This window comes from Delphinapterus leucas, chromosome 15, assembly GCF_059928025.1.
Source record: "Delphinapterus leucas isolate spDelLeu-1000000601 "Yukka" chromosome 15, BTC_Dleu_Yukka2, whole genome shotgun sequence".
In the NCBI taxonomy this organism is placed as follows: Eukaryota; Metazoa; Chordata; class Mammalia; order Artiodactyla; family Monodontidae; genus Delphinapterus; species Delphinapterus leucas.
In genome coordinates this window covers 3073443-3092722 of record NC_143143.1, presented here as the reverse complement: position 1 = coordinate 3092722, position 19280 = coordinate 3073443, and the positions used below count along the sequence as shown (strand labels likewise).

At 53.4% G+C, this 19280-nt stretch overlaps 1 protein-coding gene across 1 annotated transcript in view; it reads right to left on the bottom strand.

Moving 5' to 3' along the window:
* Nucleotides 1-9469: 9469 nt before the first annotated feature.
* Nucleotides 9470-19280, bottom strand: part of LOC149747360 (protein sidekick-1-like) — a 75937-nt gene continuing 66126 nt past the window's right edge. Inside the window, exons 9-11 of the mRNA XM_089895463.1 lie at nucleotides 12953-13062; nucleotides 11154-11304; nucleotides 9470-10592 (exon numbers count right to left, since the gene is read on the bottom strand). Of these exons, the coding sequence (XP_089751589.1) occupies nucleotides 10227-10592; nucleotides 11154-11304; nucleotides 12953-13062 (627 nt within the window). The 3' untranslated portion in view covers nucleotides 9470-10226. The remainder of the gene's footprint in view (nucleotides 10593-11153; nucleotides 11305-12952; nucleotides 13063-19280) is intronic.

Sequence of the window (19280 nt, the reverse complement as noted above, 5' to 3'; positions counted from 1 at the left end):
GTGACTTTTGGAATCTCTGTGCGTCTCCCTAATGATTTTGAGAAAATGCCTCATTTTGAATCCAGCTCATCTGCTTTCCAAGCGGCATAAGCAGTGCTCATGAGCTACGCTGTGAGTCCCGTGAGCGTGTCACCTAAAGCTAGCTGCCCAGTCGCTAAGCGGCGTCGTAGGGGGTACGTCAAGTCACAGGAGAGATTTCACCAATCCGAGCTGATTCCTCTCCTGGGCTGGACATCCACCAAGCAGGTGTTAGATAAATAAGGTGGCCGAAGGTCCCTCCCACCTCCAAATGGAGGTTACAATTACTGACCAAGTAACAGGGCTATAACCAATGATTTTTCTCTTAGGCACACGACCCCTCTCCTGCATTATGCCAGAAAATTAAGAGTTGATGTCCACAAACACACGGAATAGTGCTTCTGTGTGGTCTGGTGCACCAGTAATTCAAAAACCAGCTACGTATTCCGGCACCATTGAATAAATAGGGTCACGGCCGTCGTAAAATATATTTACTTAAATGGAGAGGCGAGTAAGCGTGTGGCCAGCGTGGGACCTTCTTGGAACTTAAGAACTGACTGGTTCCCAGGTAAGAGGCAATGAGCACGCAGCAATCAATACACAAATAAAACGACGTGCGTTACAGTCATTCCAGGGCTGCTGAATTCTGCCTCAAGCTATTAGGTTGAGAAGAGTATTTTACATTATAAACATGTGTCATGACCCCCTGTGTTCAGGTAAAATAAATGAATGAAGGAGGCCACGGGCTCACGCACCACGACCAATTCACGAATAGGAAGCTCTGACGTCGGTCTTCTGTGGTTTCTGCCCCCTCACTGTCCCCAAGGCTGATCATTTGCATCACAATGAAATGAGGGGAAGGAGAAACACGTTTATATCGGGATTGTGACAGAGAAAGAGAAATCAGTCCATGACTCTCCCCAGCCTATACTTTGGGAAGAAACCGTGATAACTGCCCGAGTCTGAGGAACAGTTCCTAAAAGCTCCTGTTACTTTTTATGTGTGTGGCCCTCGACAGAGCATATAGTGTTGCAAAGACATGACCTTGAGGTTACACGGTCCCTCTCAGACTCCAGCCGCCCTGAGACCAGCTCCCAGGGAAGGACCAGGTTCAAGGCGCCCCCTCTTCTGACCCAGGGGAGGCCCAGCTACGGGTGTCTCCCAGGAACACGGAGAGAACGTTGTCAACTCAGCGGTCAGAGTGCGTCGGGGGCTTGATTTAATTACTTCAGTAAAGATGCTTAAGAAAATCTATGGGTGTTTCACTTCTGTCAGCTGCTTCTGAGCCTGGGTTTTTTGGGGGGAGACTGGCATTTTCCCCCAGAATATTCATCATGGTCTATTTAACACAGATCATGTAAAGCAGCTAACCTTTAAGTGTTTGACATCTGCAAAGTGGAGAAACGTATTTCCTGATGATTTAGACAATGCCGTCAAGATGTCCCTGTTACGGAGGCTGCGAACCCCGGGTATCCTGGGAGCCCATCACACACCACCCTCTGTGGGGCCTCTAATGATCCCTTACTATGCAAACGAGAGCGGGAAGCCCAGAGAATCTAGAATTGAGGCACGGGGTCTGCAGTGGGGTTTTTCAGCCAGGTTTGTGCCAACACCACCAGGCCTTAGGTTTTTCTGGCCCAGCTGCCCGGCCTTTACTGCACTGCCTACAGCAGAGCTACGATGAAATTGTGCTCAGGCTGTTAATTAGGCTATGAACATTCACTCCGGCTGAAACTGGCCATAGAAGCGCTCAGTGACCAGAAAACAACTTTGTTTTGTTTTCCTGTGCTGAAACGAAGAAAAAAGAGTGTTTTGAAAAGTAAGTTAAAAATGACAACCGTCCAAAGGGTTTGGATGGCGACAGCAAACCTGGGAGACGGGCAAAGGCAAGCCGTCGACGTACCGTCGTCTTTGGTCCGCTCCAGGATGGGGGGCGAGCTGGGGACCCCGTTCCCGATGCGGGTGAAGGCCAGCACCTGGAGCTCGTACAGCACGAACTTGCCCAGACCCGCCAGGAGCGCGGACTGCGTGTGGTTCCCTCGGACCACGTGGCTCCTGGGCTCAGGATCCAGATCTCTGGCGCGGTACAGGATCTGAGCATGACACACCGGGGGAAGGGGCGGTCAGGAGGACGGTGTGCAAGGAGGGGCCTCGGCGGGCCTGGACCACGTGGCAAGGACCAGGCAACTGAGGGTCCTCCCCCTGGGCAGCTGTGTTGAGGGCTTAGGGATCTAATTCCTATCCACTGGCATTTTGCGGGAAAGATGGAGATGAAGCACCTGGACTCCAGACTGGAAGGCAGCTGGAGATGTGCCCCAGCCATGGCCAGACTGGGAGAGCCAGACGCCCCGCTGTAATTCACAGGGTTTCAGGTGCCCAGCGGCAGCCACTGAAACCAGGGCTCGCTAGGAACACAGAGACGTTCTGCTTCCTGTGCAAGGGGCCAGCAGCCACTCGTTTGCCCGGCTTATTGGGACATTAGGCTCCTGCCTCAGGAGACCTCTGCTCTCCCCCTGAACCCGAGGCCCCGCCCCTGGGCTATTTACTGCCCACGCTGCAGACACAGCACGCTGAGATGCCCCCTCCACGGCCCGCCTGCTCCCCCTTATTCCCTAAGCTCACCCTCTCAGAACTGGTCCCTCAGATCAGTGACCAGAGGACCGTAAAAGAGGGGGTCATCGGGGGGACTTTGAAAAGGGCTTGGCGAGCGCTTTTCTCCAGGGTCCGGGTAGGGGGCGTGGAGTGCTGGTCACTGAACCCACTCAGTGGGATCGCCATGTCTAAAGGGGCCAGAAGGGAACCATCAGAGTGCCGGGGTTGGGGGAGGGCATGAGAACAGGTGGGGGAAACAGAGAATAGGATCTAAATGATGGAGAGCGGGGAGGAGAAGGCGGCAGTGCATGAGACAAGCGTGGCCTTGTGGCCAAATCCAGGAAGATCTGTCCTGCTTCTTGGGGGAGGGGACGGAACAAAAACAGAGTAGGTTTTTAAGGGTCTGGGTAAACACACATAAGACTAAACCCAGAAACGCCTTCCAGAGAAGCTGGAAGGTGTCCAACCCTCACCTCTGATGACACACGTGCAGACACACGTGCAGGGATCTAATGATACGTCCTTAGCATTTTACAGAAAAAGCCACTTCCCACACCAACCCTGGGAGGGAGCTACCATCACTCCTCCCACTTTACAAGTGAGGAAACAGGCTCAGAGCTTTTAGTGCCTTGTCTTGGCCCACAGGAAGAGGGAACACCGATGCCTCATCTCCAGCCTGTGATGAAGGTAGATGAGACAAGTGATGTGGGATCAGGAGACAGGCCAGAGCTGCAGATCGGCAGGAAAACATGGGCTCACGGGTTTGGGGAGACAGGTGGCAGCACCTTCACAGCGTGGGCGGAGGAAGGTCGCCTGAGCACATACCTTGTAGCCCAGTATGAGCCCATTCTGGTCCTGCTCGGGCACCGACGCCCACGTCAGTAAAATCTGGGTGGAGCTGACGGCCGCGGCTGACACGTTTTCAGGGGCGGCTGAAGGAACTGCAGAGAATGAGTTAAATAGACTGGCACCCGAAGTCTAAAGGCTTCTGCTAATAAACGCCTAATTTTTACCCCATAATCAAGTCCTTGAAATAGCGGTGTATTCTGAGCTTTTGCAGTCATCAGATTAAACCTGCACAGAAATGTAAATCTCTCTAATATTAGCAACAAATTCCATAAATCCTGGGTGTTTATGAGCTCAATTTTACCTGAGTCCACCCAGCAAGAAAATAAGCTTCGTCTGAGTCTTATATTAACTTGTGAGAACTGTGACTTTCATCCTAGATGGAGATACTCACTGTCACACACCAGTTTACTGACATCTCCAAACGGGGCACTTTGTGGGGGGTAGGTGGGTGGAGAGGGGTGGAGAGGGGAGGGGAGGGGAGGGGAGGGGAGGGGAGGTTTACCAAGTGCACATCCCTGTGTGGGAGTAACAGGCACCAAGAAAAGGGCAGCTCTCAGCACCCCCCAGAGCCTCCACGGTCGAAAAGGAGAACACATCAAGTTCACGAATCTCATGGGTACATAACACGTGATGGGGCTTTGGCATCTTCTCAGTCACCCCCCAGGACCGCCCTGTGGGCTGGTTCACTCTTTCATTCATTCACTCACTGATTCATTCACTTGCTCACTCAACCATCCATTCGCTCACCCATCCATTCGCCCACTCATCCATTTGCTCACTCAACCATTTGCTCACTCAACCATTTGCTCATCCATCCATTCGCTCACTCATCCATTTGCTCACTCAACCATTTGCTCACTCAACCATTTGCTCATCCATCCATTCGCTCACTCATCCATTGGCTCACTCATCCATCCATTCACTCACTCAACCATTTGCTCACTCAACCATTCGCTCATCCTTCCATTCACTCACCCATCCATTTGCTCACTCATCCATTCACCCTTCCATCCATTCGCTCACTCACGCATAAGTACTTCCTCCTCATGGCACAGCCACTGTGAAGGTGACTCTGTTAGTCAGTTAGTCTGAATCCGGAAAGTAACGTGTGTTTGCACGACGACAGTGCTCCCAACCTGTGATTCCTAGAGTTCCTACACTGAAGTGATTTGGTCTTTGTTGTGGGTTGAATTGTGTCCCCTCAAGCTCCTATGCTGGAGTCCTGACCCCACTACCCAGAATGTGACCTTATTTGGAAACAGGGTTGTTACAGATGTAATTAATAACATGAGGTCACACAGGGGTAGTGTAGGTCCTAATCCAATAGGACTGGTGTCCGTATGAGAAGAAACAGATGTGCACGTGGGGAGAACCCCCTGGCAGGACTAGGCTTGTGCTGCCACAGCCCAGGAGCTTCTGGAAGCTGGGGGCTGGCTGTGACAGACCCTCCCGGCCCCTCTAGAGGGGGAGTACGGATCTGCTGACACCTCGGTCTCCATCTTCTGGCCTCCAGAACTACGAGAGAATATACATCTGTTGTTTGAAGCCACCAGTTTGGGTCCTTTGTTACTGCAGCCCCAGGAAATGAACACAGGCTTTAAGAAAAATCTGCCAGGATTCATGCTGGGCCTGGAAGAGGTGCTGCTCCGTTGTCGCAAGCTTGACCTGGTCGTTCCCACAACTGGCAGGTCTGAGATGGAGAGAAGAGGAGGCCCAGCAACAGGCTGCCACCTCACAGGGCGAGCTTCTGGGGGACACTGAACCTGGGCTCAGCCACCTCTGTCCTGGGAGGGCTGCAAGCCCCAGGAAAGGGCGACTTCCCTGGCTCGATGCCCAGGAGGCAGTGGCCCCCCTCCCTTTGTCCACTTTAGCTACACTGACTGACTGTCCTCAGAACTCAGGCACCAGACCGGCTGCCAGTGCCCACAAAACAGAGATGCCACTGTTGGTGCCTGTTAGTCCCAAGCACAGGGGCCCTCCTGGCATTTCTGGAGAGAGAAGATGCAAGTCAGCCCACTGGGCCGATAAAATTTTTTTCTTCCCAAATATGTCAGTTGAGAGTCATTCATTCCGTTATTCAGTCATTCAACAAAAGAATATTAATTTATTTGAGCAGATAAGTGTCACAGGAAAAGAATCTTCATGGTTTCCGGTTAACTCAGCCCCCTGAAGGGGAGCACGCTTGCCACACATGCCACCCTGTGCCCCCTGCCTCTGGCGGTGGCTCCCATGGCGTCACCTGTGCTCTCTGTGCCTTGGGGGCCCCCACCGGGTGTCGTAACTTCCAAGGCAGTTACCAGGACACTGTTTACACCCATGCTTATTTTATAAAAAACTGAGGGATAAGCTGGCACCTGGAATCAACTGTGAATTAAAGGAGTCATTATCGTTCAAAGAGAAGGTAAGCCTCCCATTTATCTAACTTCGTTTTCTGACTTTATTTAGAATCAGGTGAGAGCAGAAAATATACTCTATGCCCAAGATACTGGTGCTATGTTCTAAACTCCCATCCCTGTCTGTGAAGAGAGAAGCCATTGTCATAGCAACACAAACGGTCAACCTCTCAATCCTTAACTGCTTCCTTCAGGTTAATCTTTGAAACCATAAATGCCCAATTCTCACTGTAGATCTACAAATAATAGCTGATTTTCTAAGATGCAGTGACATGTGCATCCATTTACTGGCAGGCCATCCACATCTCCAGAGAATGAGGGCAACCCTGTGATCACAGCAACTCAGCCCCGGCGCCTAGAACACAGCTGGTTTCCTAATGAGAAGACAGGCAGAGAAAATCGCAGTGTTCAGGATGAACATTTCAGCTGATTCGAGTCCCACCAGGATAAACTCTGCCATCTAATTACAAAGTATTTATGTTTTTAAGATTTGAAAAAAAAAAAATCTTACTCATTACCTAATTTGAAGGAGATTCAACTTCTTTCCCAACCTGATATCTTGAGTTTTGAGACCATCCTAGAATCTCCCCTTTCATTAAAAACAATACCATTTAAAATGCGTTTTTCCTTCAGTTGTTCTCTCTCCTCTACAGGGTTTCTCACCCCTCAGCTCACAGCTACTCCTCATGTAGTCTCTTTGATTTTTAGGGCCTCATTTACCCTTATAATATATTATAATATATCATAAGGTGTCATGAAACCAGCTTGATTGCACTTCAAAACTGGAAACCTCATTTAAATGTGGTTCAAGACGTTCTGCTCGGTGCCTCCATCGCTGGCTTTCAGCGCGTCTGCGCACCATGCTGTTTCTAAGCACTGATGGACGGCTATCTTCACGGAGGTGACGCTGGGTTCCAGAGGTGGGAGTGCAGCTCTCCTCTCCCCACCAGTTCTCTCCAACCCCTCTCCGCCCTCATCAGTGGTGGTGGTAGCACTCCGCCAGTGGGCCCGTGTAGCCCCTTCACCCTCTTTGCCCAATGCTGAGCAGTGACTGGCAGGACAAGTCATCTGAAGGGGCTGATTTCTCTGCTGGGGAGGCTACCTGCCCAACCTCGGCAGCACCAGGGAAGGCAAGATATCAGAGCTGCCACAGCTGGGAGGGGCTTGTGGGTCAGAAGTGAGAAGCTTCCTGTGGCAGAAGGTTCTGGAAGCTCCATTTGGAGATGGGGGTACTGAACCCCTCCAGGACCAGCCCCAGATGGAGGGGCCAACATGACAGCACCAGTTTCCCTAGAGGAGAGAACAGCCCATAAGGGGTCCCAAGGAGCCCACTCTTCTGGTATTAAAAATATCTGAGGGCTTCCCTGGTGGTGCAGTGGTTGAGAGTCCGCCTGCCGATGCGGGGGACACGGGTTCGTGCCCCAGTCCGGGAAGATCCCACATGCCGCGGAGCGGCTGGGCCCGTGAGCCATGGCCGCTGAGCCTGCGCGTCCGGAGCCTGTGCTCCGCAACGGGAGAGGCCACAACAGTGAGAGGCCCGCATATCACAAAAAAAAAAAAAAAAAAAAATCTGAAATCTGAACCACCCATATCTTGAAATGAAGATCAATAACCCTATTATCAAGCTGTAATGGAAACACCTGCTGAACCAAAACTGTTCTCTTCTTCTCCAAGAGATACGTGTTGAACCAAAATTTCTCACTGAACAAACATTCAGTTAAAAACGAAAGATAATTTTCTGTAAGCCATAACCCTCAAAAGAAGAAAGAACGGGATAGCTGGCAAAGCAAAGTGTAAGCTGTAGGAACAATTCTCCCTCGAGATCAGAAGCTTTCTCAGCAAGCGAACTATGAGCCTGGCCACAGTCAGCCCCGCTGGCCTGCACACGGTCCTCTTCTGGCCACACGTACACACATCTGTCAACCGAGACAAAAGCGAGCCCACAGTGCTTTTCTGGATACAAAATCTATACCTCAGACAACGACACTGCTCAGCAAAGTCTTTTCAGAGTCCACGTAAGAGACGATCCAAGATTGTCTGAGGAGAGCAGAGGTAGAAGGAAACACTGGAGTGAGTTCACACATAGAGCGATGGCCTCTGACCGCTGGAAAGATGGCCGCGCAGCAGCTGGAAGGATTTTTACAAAAATAGAGTCTCAGTGCAGCAGTTTTGCCACTGGTTTACTTTGTTCTTTGAAAACTTACCCCAAAGTATTATTTTCTGTTTTGAAAGACACTTTCTTCATCTTTTTACATAACATTTAGTTTGTTGTTTTCTGAACAATATCCTTGGAAAGTGTAGCCAGGTGTACAATTTGAGGTTGACAGTTATTTACTTTCAGCTCCTTCAAGACCATTATTCCATTGTCTTCTGGCCTCTCTTGTTCTTGAGAAGCTGGCTTCAAATGGTCTTTGTAGGTAAGATGCCTTTGCTCCAGATGTCTTTAAGATTGCTCTTTGGCTTCTGTATTTGCAGGTGTAGTGCAGTGCATCTTGGTGCAGACTTATTTTTATTTATTCTGTTCAGGATTCACGTCTTCAGTCAGATACATAATGTCTTATATCAGTTCTGGAATTTCTCGGCCATAATCTCCACGTATTTCCTCCCTCTCATTCCCCCCCCCCTTTCTCTTCTGAGTCTCATTAAATGTATGTTGGACCTTCTCATTCTGTTCTTTATGTCTCTTAAACCTCTCTATCATACTTTCAATCTTGATGTCTTAGCACTGTATTTTGAGGTTTTTTTACTCATTTCCAGCTTCCAGTTTGGTAATTCCCTCTTTATCGGTGTCTAACCTACTTTTTACCTCAATCAGAGTGGTTTATTCAATGACTGTGTTTTTCCTAAAAAAAAAAAAAACTGTTTAAAATGATATTTTAATCTCTACTTAAAGTTTTCATGCTTTCCTTTAATAATTAAATACTTTAATATTTATTTCCAGTTTTACTGAGATATGATTTGTATATAACATTGTGTAAGACTGAGGTGTACAACATACAACATGTTGCACATTTTAATCTCATACACTGCAAGATGATTACCACCATAGCATTTGCTAACGCCTCCATTAGGTCACGTAATTACTGTTTATTTTTCTTTTTTGTGGTGACAATGTTTAAGATCTATTCTCTTAGTGACTCTCTCTCTCTTTTTTTTTTTGAATTATAACTGACATACAGTATTATACTGGTTCCAGTTGTACAACACAGTGATTCAGTTCTTAACAACTTTCTATAATCACTATGCTGTACATAAGGTTACTCAGAACTTATTCATCTTCCTACTAAAAGTCTTTAATTAATTTAAATGTACTTATTACATTTTGAGGTGTCCGGCGTGGAAACAGCTGCTGGGAGGTGCTGGCTTCCCCTGGCTGCCCTCGCGTCCCACACGGGCTTCCAGGGTGACCTCTCTGCTTTTGTACCTGTGGAGCCTTGAGAAGACAGGACACACCCTGGGCTCAGGAAGCCTCCGAGGAAACAGCTAAGTCACAATGGAGCTAGTTCACCGTCTCAGACTTTCTACCTTCTTCTCACCCCTCGTTGGGCGGAGGTCAGGAAGGTATTAAACAGCACCCCACCCCCCGCCCCTGCCCCCCACAGGATACATCAAGCACTGGGAGAGCATCACGGGGTAAGGGGATGGTGAGAGGAGCAGAGACGTTCTTCCTTTTCAGGAGAAAACCTCACTATTTCAGACTAGTGGGAAGAGCTGTCCTGTGCGTCCTTAAAGTGTTAGCAACACTTTTCTGTGTTTCTACAAACTCGAACCAGGCCAGTAAGGGTCCTGCAAACCATGTTGACCACAAAGCCTAGAAGAAGAGCATTCTCCAGAGAGACCACTGAAAGTTTTCCTTTCCTTCCTGACCGTGAGCGGTGCCCCGAGCCCCGCGGAGGTGAGCAGAGGGGTGTGTGCCATTTCTGGGCAGGTGTTAAGGCACAGGTGCGCCCACCCTTTGCTCATTCTTCCCCTCCGGCAGCTGCATGCAGATGGCGGTTAATTTACAGGACAGCAGAGCCTGGGTCCTTGAGTCACCTCATGGACGAGAGCCACCCAACAACAAGAACACCCATCTTAGGCGGTAATGAGAGAGAAGTAAACTACCATTGTGCTAAAGCAATCGAACTTTTGAGGGTCTATTTTCTAGCGCAGGGGAGGCTCAACAAATCACACGCATGACTTTATCAGGAGGAGGTCCCGAACACCTTGCATTATAAAGATCTCCTTAGAGTCTCTGTACACTCCTACTTTTCATCATTGGTGGTGAGAATTACCCCTAATTAAAAAGGTAATAATGCGAGTCTAGCCCCTGGTAGAATTCATCATCAATTTCAAAGCAGCGTCATGGGCTCTAATGCAGTTGGACCTAATTACTCAGGAAAGTGTCAACATAGACATGGCAGGGGAGTGGGGGATGAGCCAGCGAGATGCCAGTGACACTGAGGACGCTCTGCTCGGTCTCCAGGGAGACACGGGGAGGGCCCTGCCGGCCCTCGTCTCACCTGACTCCCGTGTCCGGCCCCGCACGGACTCGCTCCAGGGCCCGGCCCCGATGGCGTTGAAGGCCTGCATCTGCAGCTCGTACTCTGTCCATTCCTCCAGCCCCTCGACTGTGAGCTCCCTCTCCAGCCGGTCGCTGATGACTTGGGCCAGCGCAGTGGACGGGAGGTCGGAGCGCCAGCACGTAACTCTGTAGCCCACGGACTCGGGGTTCCCATTGTACTGTGAGTCGGGCAGCGGCTGGAAGTGGACAACAGCCCGCGGTGAGCCAAGGTCTTGGAGCCGCCCCCCGTGAGGGTCTCCATGCATGGGCCTGTCTTAGGGGGCCAAGTCCACGGAAGAGATGTTCTGGGGTGAATATTCTTATGACCTTTATTCTACTTTCCCCTGGAACTTTTCTTCTGTTAATTAAATGAAGTCCTTTCAGTAACTTTGGCTGGACATAATTTCTTTTAATACATTTCAGCTTAATTTTGTGCGGAAATGTTCTGATTCAATATCAACCTGGCTCTCTTACAAATACTGAGTATTGGTTCCGTGTCAACCTGGCTTAAGGACTTAACAGGTTCAGCCTGTAGGGCCAGCAGCTTTCCTCCCCAAAGAATATTCCTCGGTTCCAAGAAGCCAGTGAGTCATGCTCCTAATTAATAAGACAGCTGGGGCTGGTCTGAGATCCAACACCGACTGTAAAATGCAATACTTCCTGGTTTAACGATGAGATTAGTTTGGACCGGGACAAGGCAAGACTAGGAAATGACTAAGCTCTGGGCTCCCACACAGGCCCCCCACCTCCCAACTCACCACCCAGCGGAGCCGCAGGCTGGTCTCGCTTGCGGTTCGGACGGTGATGCTGGTGGGGGCCACGTCCGGGGGGGCTTGCAGGGTCTGGATGACCCGGGAGGACTGACTGAAGGGGCTGGCACCGACGACGTTCACCTGCCTCATTCGGAACCTGGAAGCAAACCCGACGACCGGAGTTACTCTGCACAAGAGGTAATGTGGAAGGATGGAAACCCGCCCACAACTTCCAGGGGTGTGAGGTGGGCAGGGGCAGATATGTGTCTGCCTGCATCACAGAGGCCATTGCTCAAGGCCGCGCTCTTTCCACCTGGTTTCATTAAAAATGTGAATTACATATATGGCCTCTTTCCCTAAAAGCCTCCACAGAATGGTAAATGCACCGCAACTCAGCAATTTCCCGTTCCAAGGGAAGCGTGACTGGATGGGTTACGTGGCCAGAATCTGTGCCATCAGATGCCCTTGGCTGGTTCAAGTTTAGTGCGAGACCAGGGGATCAGAGCTCAAGTAGCTCTTTAACGGAAGTGGAATGTCACAGTGTCGCTACCAGATGACAGCTTTGAAATTCCAGCGTCTCTTAATGACCAAGGGTGCCCTGCAACCCATTCTCTGTTGGTTCAGGAGACGAGCAACGGCCCCAGACTCCACACCCTGTGACTCTCACCCCATCGCTGACTTGCCTTTTTCCTTGTCTATAAAACGAGGGTGGAATTAGATGTTCTTTAAAGTCGATGTTAATGTTCTCAGTTTTTATCTCTTCTTTATTAATATGTACAACTATTCGAATTGAACTTATATACCAGACGAATACCCTAAGTAGACACACGTATTAATTGTAGGGGCTTCCTACATTTACGTGATTTTAAGACAGGTTCACTATCTCTAATCACACTTTCTGATCTTTGAAATAACTGTATAGCTTATACTAATTTCCCACAGCAAGTCTTGCATCCCAACAGGTCATTTTATGCTGAATGTTTTTCTCTAAAAATAAGTGTATCTTGATTCATCTGCTCTAATCTTAGGAAGGATGGTAAAATGAATGTAAGTTAAACAGCATCCCTCATCAGGTTTTTTCCAAAAACCCTAAGCCTGCTATATTGTACTGAAAAAGTGTCCTGCGCAAAAAGATGGAAAATCTCACCTTTTACTCCCTGAATTAGTCATTCTTAGTCTTTTGTTCCCCGATCTTATGAAATGTATCCATCCTGGCAGAAGAGCGACTTTATCAAACTCAGCATCTGGTGATAACTGGAAATTCCACCTCCTTCAGTGACCTTATGGGGGAGTCACGATGTCTCTACCAGCCCATGACCACCCTACCCTTTGTTAAGGCCAAGGATGTACTGCCTGGATAGGTTTCAGGATCAAGGAGCAAAGGTTAAATGGCACATTAAGTGCTTGATTACTGCTAGTCCTGGGCGGGGAGGGGGAAGCAGAAGGGTACTCTGAGGACACCTGCTTTGTGTACACACAGCACGGTAACAGTCCCCAGAGGTCGTGGAGTTTTGTAAAGAAAAGCACCACATCTCCAACCATGTGGGCCTTGGCTACTAAGCCTAATGTACCAGCCATGCTGCTGGCTGCCTGGTCAGCGGTGTTGGTAGTAGGGTGCGTGGCTGACCTAGCATCGGGTACCACCTCCGTGGAATAACACTCGACCGTGTCTCGTGCCCCGAAAGGTTCAATTTACTGTTATGGCCACCTGGAAGTGTCTCGCTTACACTCATGCAGCCAGGTTTCACTACTGCAGATGGGGGCACCCCCTTCCTTGTGCGGGGTTCATGGCCCGCCGCTCTCACCTGTAATGAGTGTAGGGCGTGAGGTTCGGGATCTGCAGCGTCTGGGCGTCAGGTTCATTCTCCTCCTCGTAGAGGGTAACCCACTCTTCCTCGTCGCCGACGGCTCCAACCTGGGGAAGGGAGGTCTTGGGACCAGCTGGACGACACAGGGTGGAGGCTGCCATTCATGTACATGCGGCCGCCCAGTGTCCCCCACAAGTGGGGCGAGTTGAGTCCTGCGTGTGCACACCCCCAACTTGTGCCTCTGAGACGTGGGCTCCTCTGTCCCTGCCACTGGGTCTGGGGGGTTTCAGTCACCAGCTCACAGTCAGGACCTGGGCACAACTACCCGAGCGCTCTGAGGCCGCGGGTGCAGGAGAGGACCTGGCCGTCGGGTCCTTCATTCCTGCTGAGGGGATAACTCGTCAGAGAAGACCTTCCCAAGACCCCATGGGACCTGGGTGGCCGGGTGTCCTCACGGAGGGTTCAGAGCCACTTCCACTGCAGCCGAGCAGGGGCCTCAGCCTTTCCCGCTCCCACCCTGACCCCTTCTGCCCAAACACACACCGAAGACACCGCCGCTGGCCGGGACACCGGAGGTCCTTCCGCAGGGGACTTGCTGCTGAGGTGGTAAGGACCCGCCTCGGGGCACAGCTGGGCCCTTTCCAAGTGGGGCGCCCTGCCTGCCCTCTGGTCCTGCCCAGGGACCCACTCCTGCTGACTTTATTCCCCGTCCGTGAACTTCCCGTCCAGTCGGCTGCCCTGGAGGTATTTTCACGTGGCTCTGACCCTTCCAGGACCACCCAGCCTGCCCCCGAGCCACACATCTCGTGGTTCTCGCCACCTTCTGAGGCAGCTTCGAATTCTGCCTGCCTCAGTCTCTGTGCCCCACTCGTGCTGCCTTGCAGAGCCCCAGGGCCTGTCCCCGCGAGAGAACAACTGGGGGACACGAGTCACCACGAGCCAGGGAAGCCTCTGAGTTCTCTTCATGTCCCTGCATCCCTGTCCCAGGCAGGCTAGCAGGTGGTCATGGGAGGGTGGCACGAGAATTCAAACGACCTTGGTAAACTGGAGAAACGGACGTGGAAGATGAGAGGGGGACAGCAAACGCGGGGCCGGGCGGCATGAGTCCCCAAGAAACTGAACGCAAAACTCCAAATACCCTTGACTAAACACGTGAAAATGGCTTGGCAGCTCCTCAGAAACCTAGAATCACCACGTGACCCAGCGGTTTCACCGCTGGGTCTACACCCAGAAGAAGTGCAAACTGGTTCTCTCGCAAGTCCTTGTACACACACATTCACGGCCGCTCTGCTCACAGCAGCCAAGGGAAGAAGCAGCACGAGTGTCCATCAAGGGATGATGGAGAAGCAAACCGCGGTGCAGCCACAGGATGGACACTACTCAGCCGAGGAAAGGAGGGGCCCTGACACCTGCTACAGCGTGGGCGGGCCTCGAAAGCGTGATGCTGAGAGAGAGGCCAGACCCCAAAGGCCACGTACTGTATGATTCCATTTCATAAAATATGCAGAATAGGTAAACCCATAGACAGGGGAAGGGGCGTGGCAGCCTGGCGGGCACGGGGGGCTGGGTGGAGCCCGGCAAAGGTTTCGGAACCAGACGGAGGTGGTAGGTGACGCTGCAGGGGCGCCAACTCGTGAACCGCACAGGCTAACACGCTTAGAAAGCATCAAAATAAAATATGGGATGACCGGCCACAAACATATGGCGGGGAAAGGGCAGGAGGCCAGAGCGGGTAACGAGCCCGGGAGGCAGCACAGCAGCGAGCCGCTCAAGGGACATCGGGAGGACGCGGCCGGAGTCCGGGGCCCTGCACCGAGGCGGCCAGCTCTCCGCGTCTGCAGCGCGGGACCCCACAGAAGGGGCTGCGGGTCGGCTGTGGGGCTTTCGCTCTGATGAGTGTAACCTACAAGTGTCGGGTGGGGACACCCGAGGTCACCCCCCCCAGCCCCCAGCAGCGCTCTGGCTTCTTTTTAAAAGACCTGGATTTGAATGGAGGCTGCATTCTGGGGGCTCAGGTGGGTGCCGCATGTCTCCGCGGACCCCGCCTGCCGCTCTCCCTGCGGGCCCAGCCGTCACGACCTAATGGCACCATATAGTCCCAAGCGCCCGCATGTCTGCAAGACACACCCAGCCCTCCGCTCCTTCACGCGGCCGGCGAGCTCCTTCGGGTCTGGGCAGCACCAGGCCTTTGGGAAGCCCCCATGAACGGGACCCCCTCGCCCCCCACTATCCCCCCCCACAGGCCGCCAGAAGGCGATGTTCTAATTCCGTGCTGTGCCGGCACCTTCCACGTGCCCCAGCGCAGGGCTGATCACACCCAGTTCTCGCTCAGACACAGTGCGTGTCGAAGATCTATGCTGCTCACGGATGAGGGAAGCAGCAGGCGCGAAGATGGTTCAGGGGAGAGCACCCGAGGTGGAGTCTGAGTCAGTGCGGGGAAGGAAGCCGCAAGGAGACGGCAACATGCGACGTGAAACCGGTTAGAAGAGCAGCACAGTGGCCACCTCTGGGTGTGCGGCTTCTACAGGTTTGCAGCTCACTTTACAGGGTCTGGGCCAAATCCTAAACAGGAAGTCAAGCAGAGTCAGAGTCCTTAAGGCAAAGGAGCCTTAGGCGGACCTACTCAGCAAGGCTCTAGTTCTGGCTGGCGCCTGCAACCTCCGGCCCGCAGGCCGAACCCGGCCCACCTCCTGCTTTGTAAATAAAGTTTCACTGGCGCACGGCCTCGCTCACCGGTTCGTGTACGACCGGCCCCACGTTCATGCTCTCACAGTGGAGCCGCGAAGCTGCAGCGGAGACCCCCTGGCCCCCGAACCTATGTGTTTACCACGCGACCTACCCTGCCTGCGTCCCGCCACAGGGCACGCGGTGTGTCTTCCGCCTCCTCCCGAGGCGTCTTCCACGCTTGCTGTCACTTGTCCCACGAGCCCCCAAGGTGGGTTCAAGGTCTGACTCGCCACTGAAGCCCCAGCACCTCCCCCAAGGTCCAGCCCAAACTCGGGGCCCGACCCGTTGGTTTAACGCACGAATGAATACACAGACAAACGTGTGTGGGACTTCCAGGGCAGTATTGAAAATGGGCCGCCTGGCACTGAGATCCAGAAACAAATTATTACCGAAAACATGATTGTAGTTCTAGACCTCGGCGGCGGCGGGGGTTAAATTTCTACAATGAAAGGTTTACATTTGGATCTAAAGAGACAGGAGCCTTCTCAGTGCGGAAGGGGAGTCCTCTGATCCCTGCTGGGCTCCTTGGGCTCTCTGGTTGGATTTCAAGGCCATCATGACGACGGACTTTCTAGAAGCAAGCGGCCGCTCCCTACGATGCGCTAGGCAGAGTGTGGCAGGATTCTTTAAAGTTAAAACCAACCAGAGCTCCGTGGGGAGGCTGGGATTTTAACAATTTTTTCCTTCTTTTTCTTTTAATGCTAACAAACAGCACTTTACAATACTTATTACAAGAGCAGAAGTGCCACGCGTTTCAAATGCCACTCAGCGGGGGTGGCCATTAGGGCCCACCGGGAGCCCGCTGTCCTCTGCTAAAGCCCCAGGGGAGGCTGCCCCACTGCCCACCTCCACGGGAGGGCTCTGGGCCGCTGCTCCCACGGCCCGCCTGCACTTGGCGCTTTCGGACACGCCTGCTCTTTTAGTTCCTGGGGTCCCAGACCCCGCCAGCCTTGCCAAGTGGTTTTTCCATCAGAGCCCGAGTTGCCATGGCCGCCGTTGCCATGATGAGCTCAGCAGCCAGAGGCCAGGGATCAGTGGCCACTCAGAGGACAGGCATTAACCTGGCCCACAAGGTAACTGCACGTGGCGACGAAGCACGTGGACCTGCAGCTGCGCAGGGAGAGGACGAGCCGGACGGGGAGGGCGGGAGGCAGCAGCTCTCCTTTCATCCAGAGCTAAGGAGAGGGGAAAAGATGCGCCAAGAATCCACTCTATGGAAACCTGCCAAACCCCGGTGTCAGGAGGAAAACCTGCCTGCCAAGCAACCTGCACAGCTCCCGAGTCCCCTCGGGCTCTGAGCTGTGTCCCCATGCCTGAGCCAGTGGAGCCTCCCAGGGAGCCCCAGACAGCTGGGGCCCCTCCGCGTGGCACTGCTGGCAAATGGCGGCACAGCCAGGAGGGGACTCAGGGTGGACAGGGCTCGAGACCAGTTCCCGAAGAGTCTGGACAGCCTGCAACCCTCGTGAGCTGGTGGGGGCGGGGCGGGGTGCCTCTGGCACTGACTGAGTTTTCCTGCTCCGAAACAGCCAGAAGCAGGGTCCCTGCCCTCCCCGCTCCCCGCTCCTCCCCAGTACCTTGCTAGTTGCTTATTCATTTACTTTTTAACTATTTAACACTTTTTTTTTTGTGTGGTACGCGGGCCTCTCACTGTTGCAGCCCCTCCCGTTGCGGAGCACAGGCTCTGGACACGCAGGCTCAGCGGCCATGGCTCACGGGCCCAGCCACTCCGCGGCATGTGGGATCCTCCTGGACCGGGGCACAAACCCGTGTCCCCTGCATCGGCAGGCGGACTCTCAACCACTGCGCCACCAGGGAAGCCCTTTAACACTCTTCTTATCTTTGGAAGCAGGAGGGCTGTGAAATGACCATTTGGTCCTCTGCCTTAAACGTCCCTTGATCTCAAATGCTGCTCTCCTGGGTCTGTGACCCTGGGTACTCCTGGCCCCGTCCGGCTTCCCAGCCACCTCTCCTCTGCTTCCTCCTTTGCCCGCAGTGACCCCGAAACAACATCTTCCCGGGTCTGTCCCGGCCCCTCCTTTCTCCCCTCAGCAGTGTCCTCCTTCCTCCTGGCATTTGGCGTCCCTCCATGAGGACGGCTCAGACCCCGGCGCGGCCTTCGTGCCTCTTGACCGCCGGGAGGACGTTCCTGCTGCCAGCCTCTGAGCCAGGGCCTCACCCCTGACGCCTGCTGCCCACCCCCCTCCGTCTGCCCGATGCTGGGAGGCCCCTCGGCCTGTCTTACCTTCACTTGATTTCACTGACAGGACCCCAGTTTAGAAGCTCCTGACTGGTCGCTTGAACTATTTGGATAGTCAAGCTCAGTGACTTAAAAGAAAAGAAAGACATCTCTTAGAAAAGCCTCTCTTCCTCAAAACAGACCAAAGTTCAGGGCTGCCGGCTAGCCTGCCCTCGCGTCCGGTCATGGCCACTGGCCTAGCGAGCCTGCTTCCCTGATGAGCAGCTAGAAAGTCACAGGTCAGATGGAGCCCCCGGCTGTTGATCTCAGGAAGGCCCCCCTTCCCCATCGGTCACCCTACACAGCCCAGCCTACAGTGCCCACAACACTCAGGCCTCAGAAATTTCTGGGCCTCACCTGTTGCGGCCATAAAGTGAGAGACTGGGTTGTCATCCAGTTCGGACGGCACACGGCTTTACCCGCCGGCCCAGGCTCCACTGAACGGCCTTCACTGTCTGCAGACTCGAGGCTGACCCCCCCGTCTTACCTCCTCCCCCCATGCGCGCCTGGGTTTTTGCCACCTTATTCACATCCCCTCTGAAATATCCTTCTAGGAACCAGTTTTTCCATAAAGTCCTCCCCTACCCAAGAAGAGGCTTCTCCTGGAAGCCACATGTGCACGCACGACTGTCCCTGCACTGGGGGCCCCTGGGGGCCTGCCTCCCTTGAGTCTGTGGGCCCCCTGTGACTGGCCCAAGCCCCACACACGAGAGCGGCTCCACGACGCCGGGCGGCTCGGGACCGGTCTCGGCACCCCGCCCGCCCTCCAGCCGCAGCCTCCGTCCGTCCTGCCGTGGGACCCCGGACCCCTGGTTCCTCTCCTCCCTGCCTTGACAGCGAGGCTGGCCTCCTCCATGTCTGTCACAAGTGTGGGGGGGACGGCATCTGTGTCTGTCCCTTCTCTCCCGTCAGACACAAAGCCTCTCAAGGACAAACAGGACTGCCCACGCCGTCCTGCACCCCGTGGCGGGATTTGGTGTCACTTTCTAAGATCCTGCAGTGCCGGCGAGGATTGGGCCCCATCACTCACGGAGTGGGGTGTGTGTGGAGGGTCGGGAAAGGGACTGGAACACCGGAACTGGCCCGACACATGCTCGTGTGATGCGGGGACCTGGCCTTGGGGCTCCGAAGTGAAGGTCCGTCGGGAGACTCTGCTGGGGTGAAGTGTGGGGAGTGCCGAGACACCCTGGCACATGCTCAGAGACCAGGAGATGCAGGCTCTTGCCGACGTTTTCAGGCACAAACAATCTCCACCCTTAGTAAAGGTGCTGCAGGCTGCTCACACCGGCTCCTGCCTCCCCTCCGGTCTCGCCTCCCATCACCACCTGCTCACACGGGGCCCGACCATGCAGCTGCTCAGCC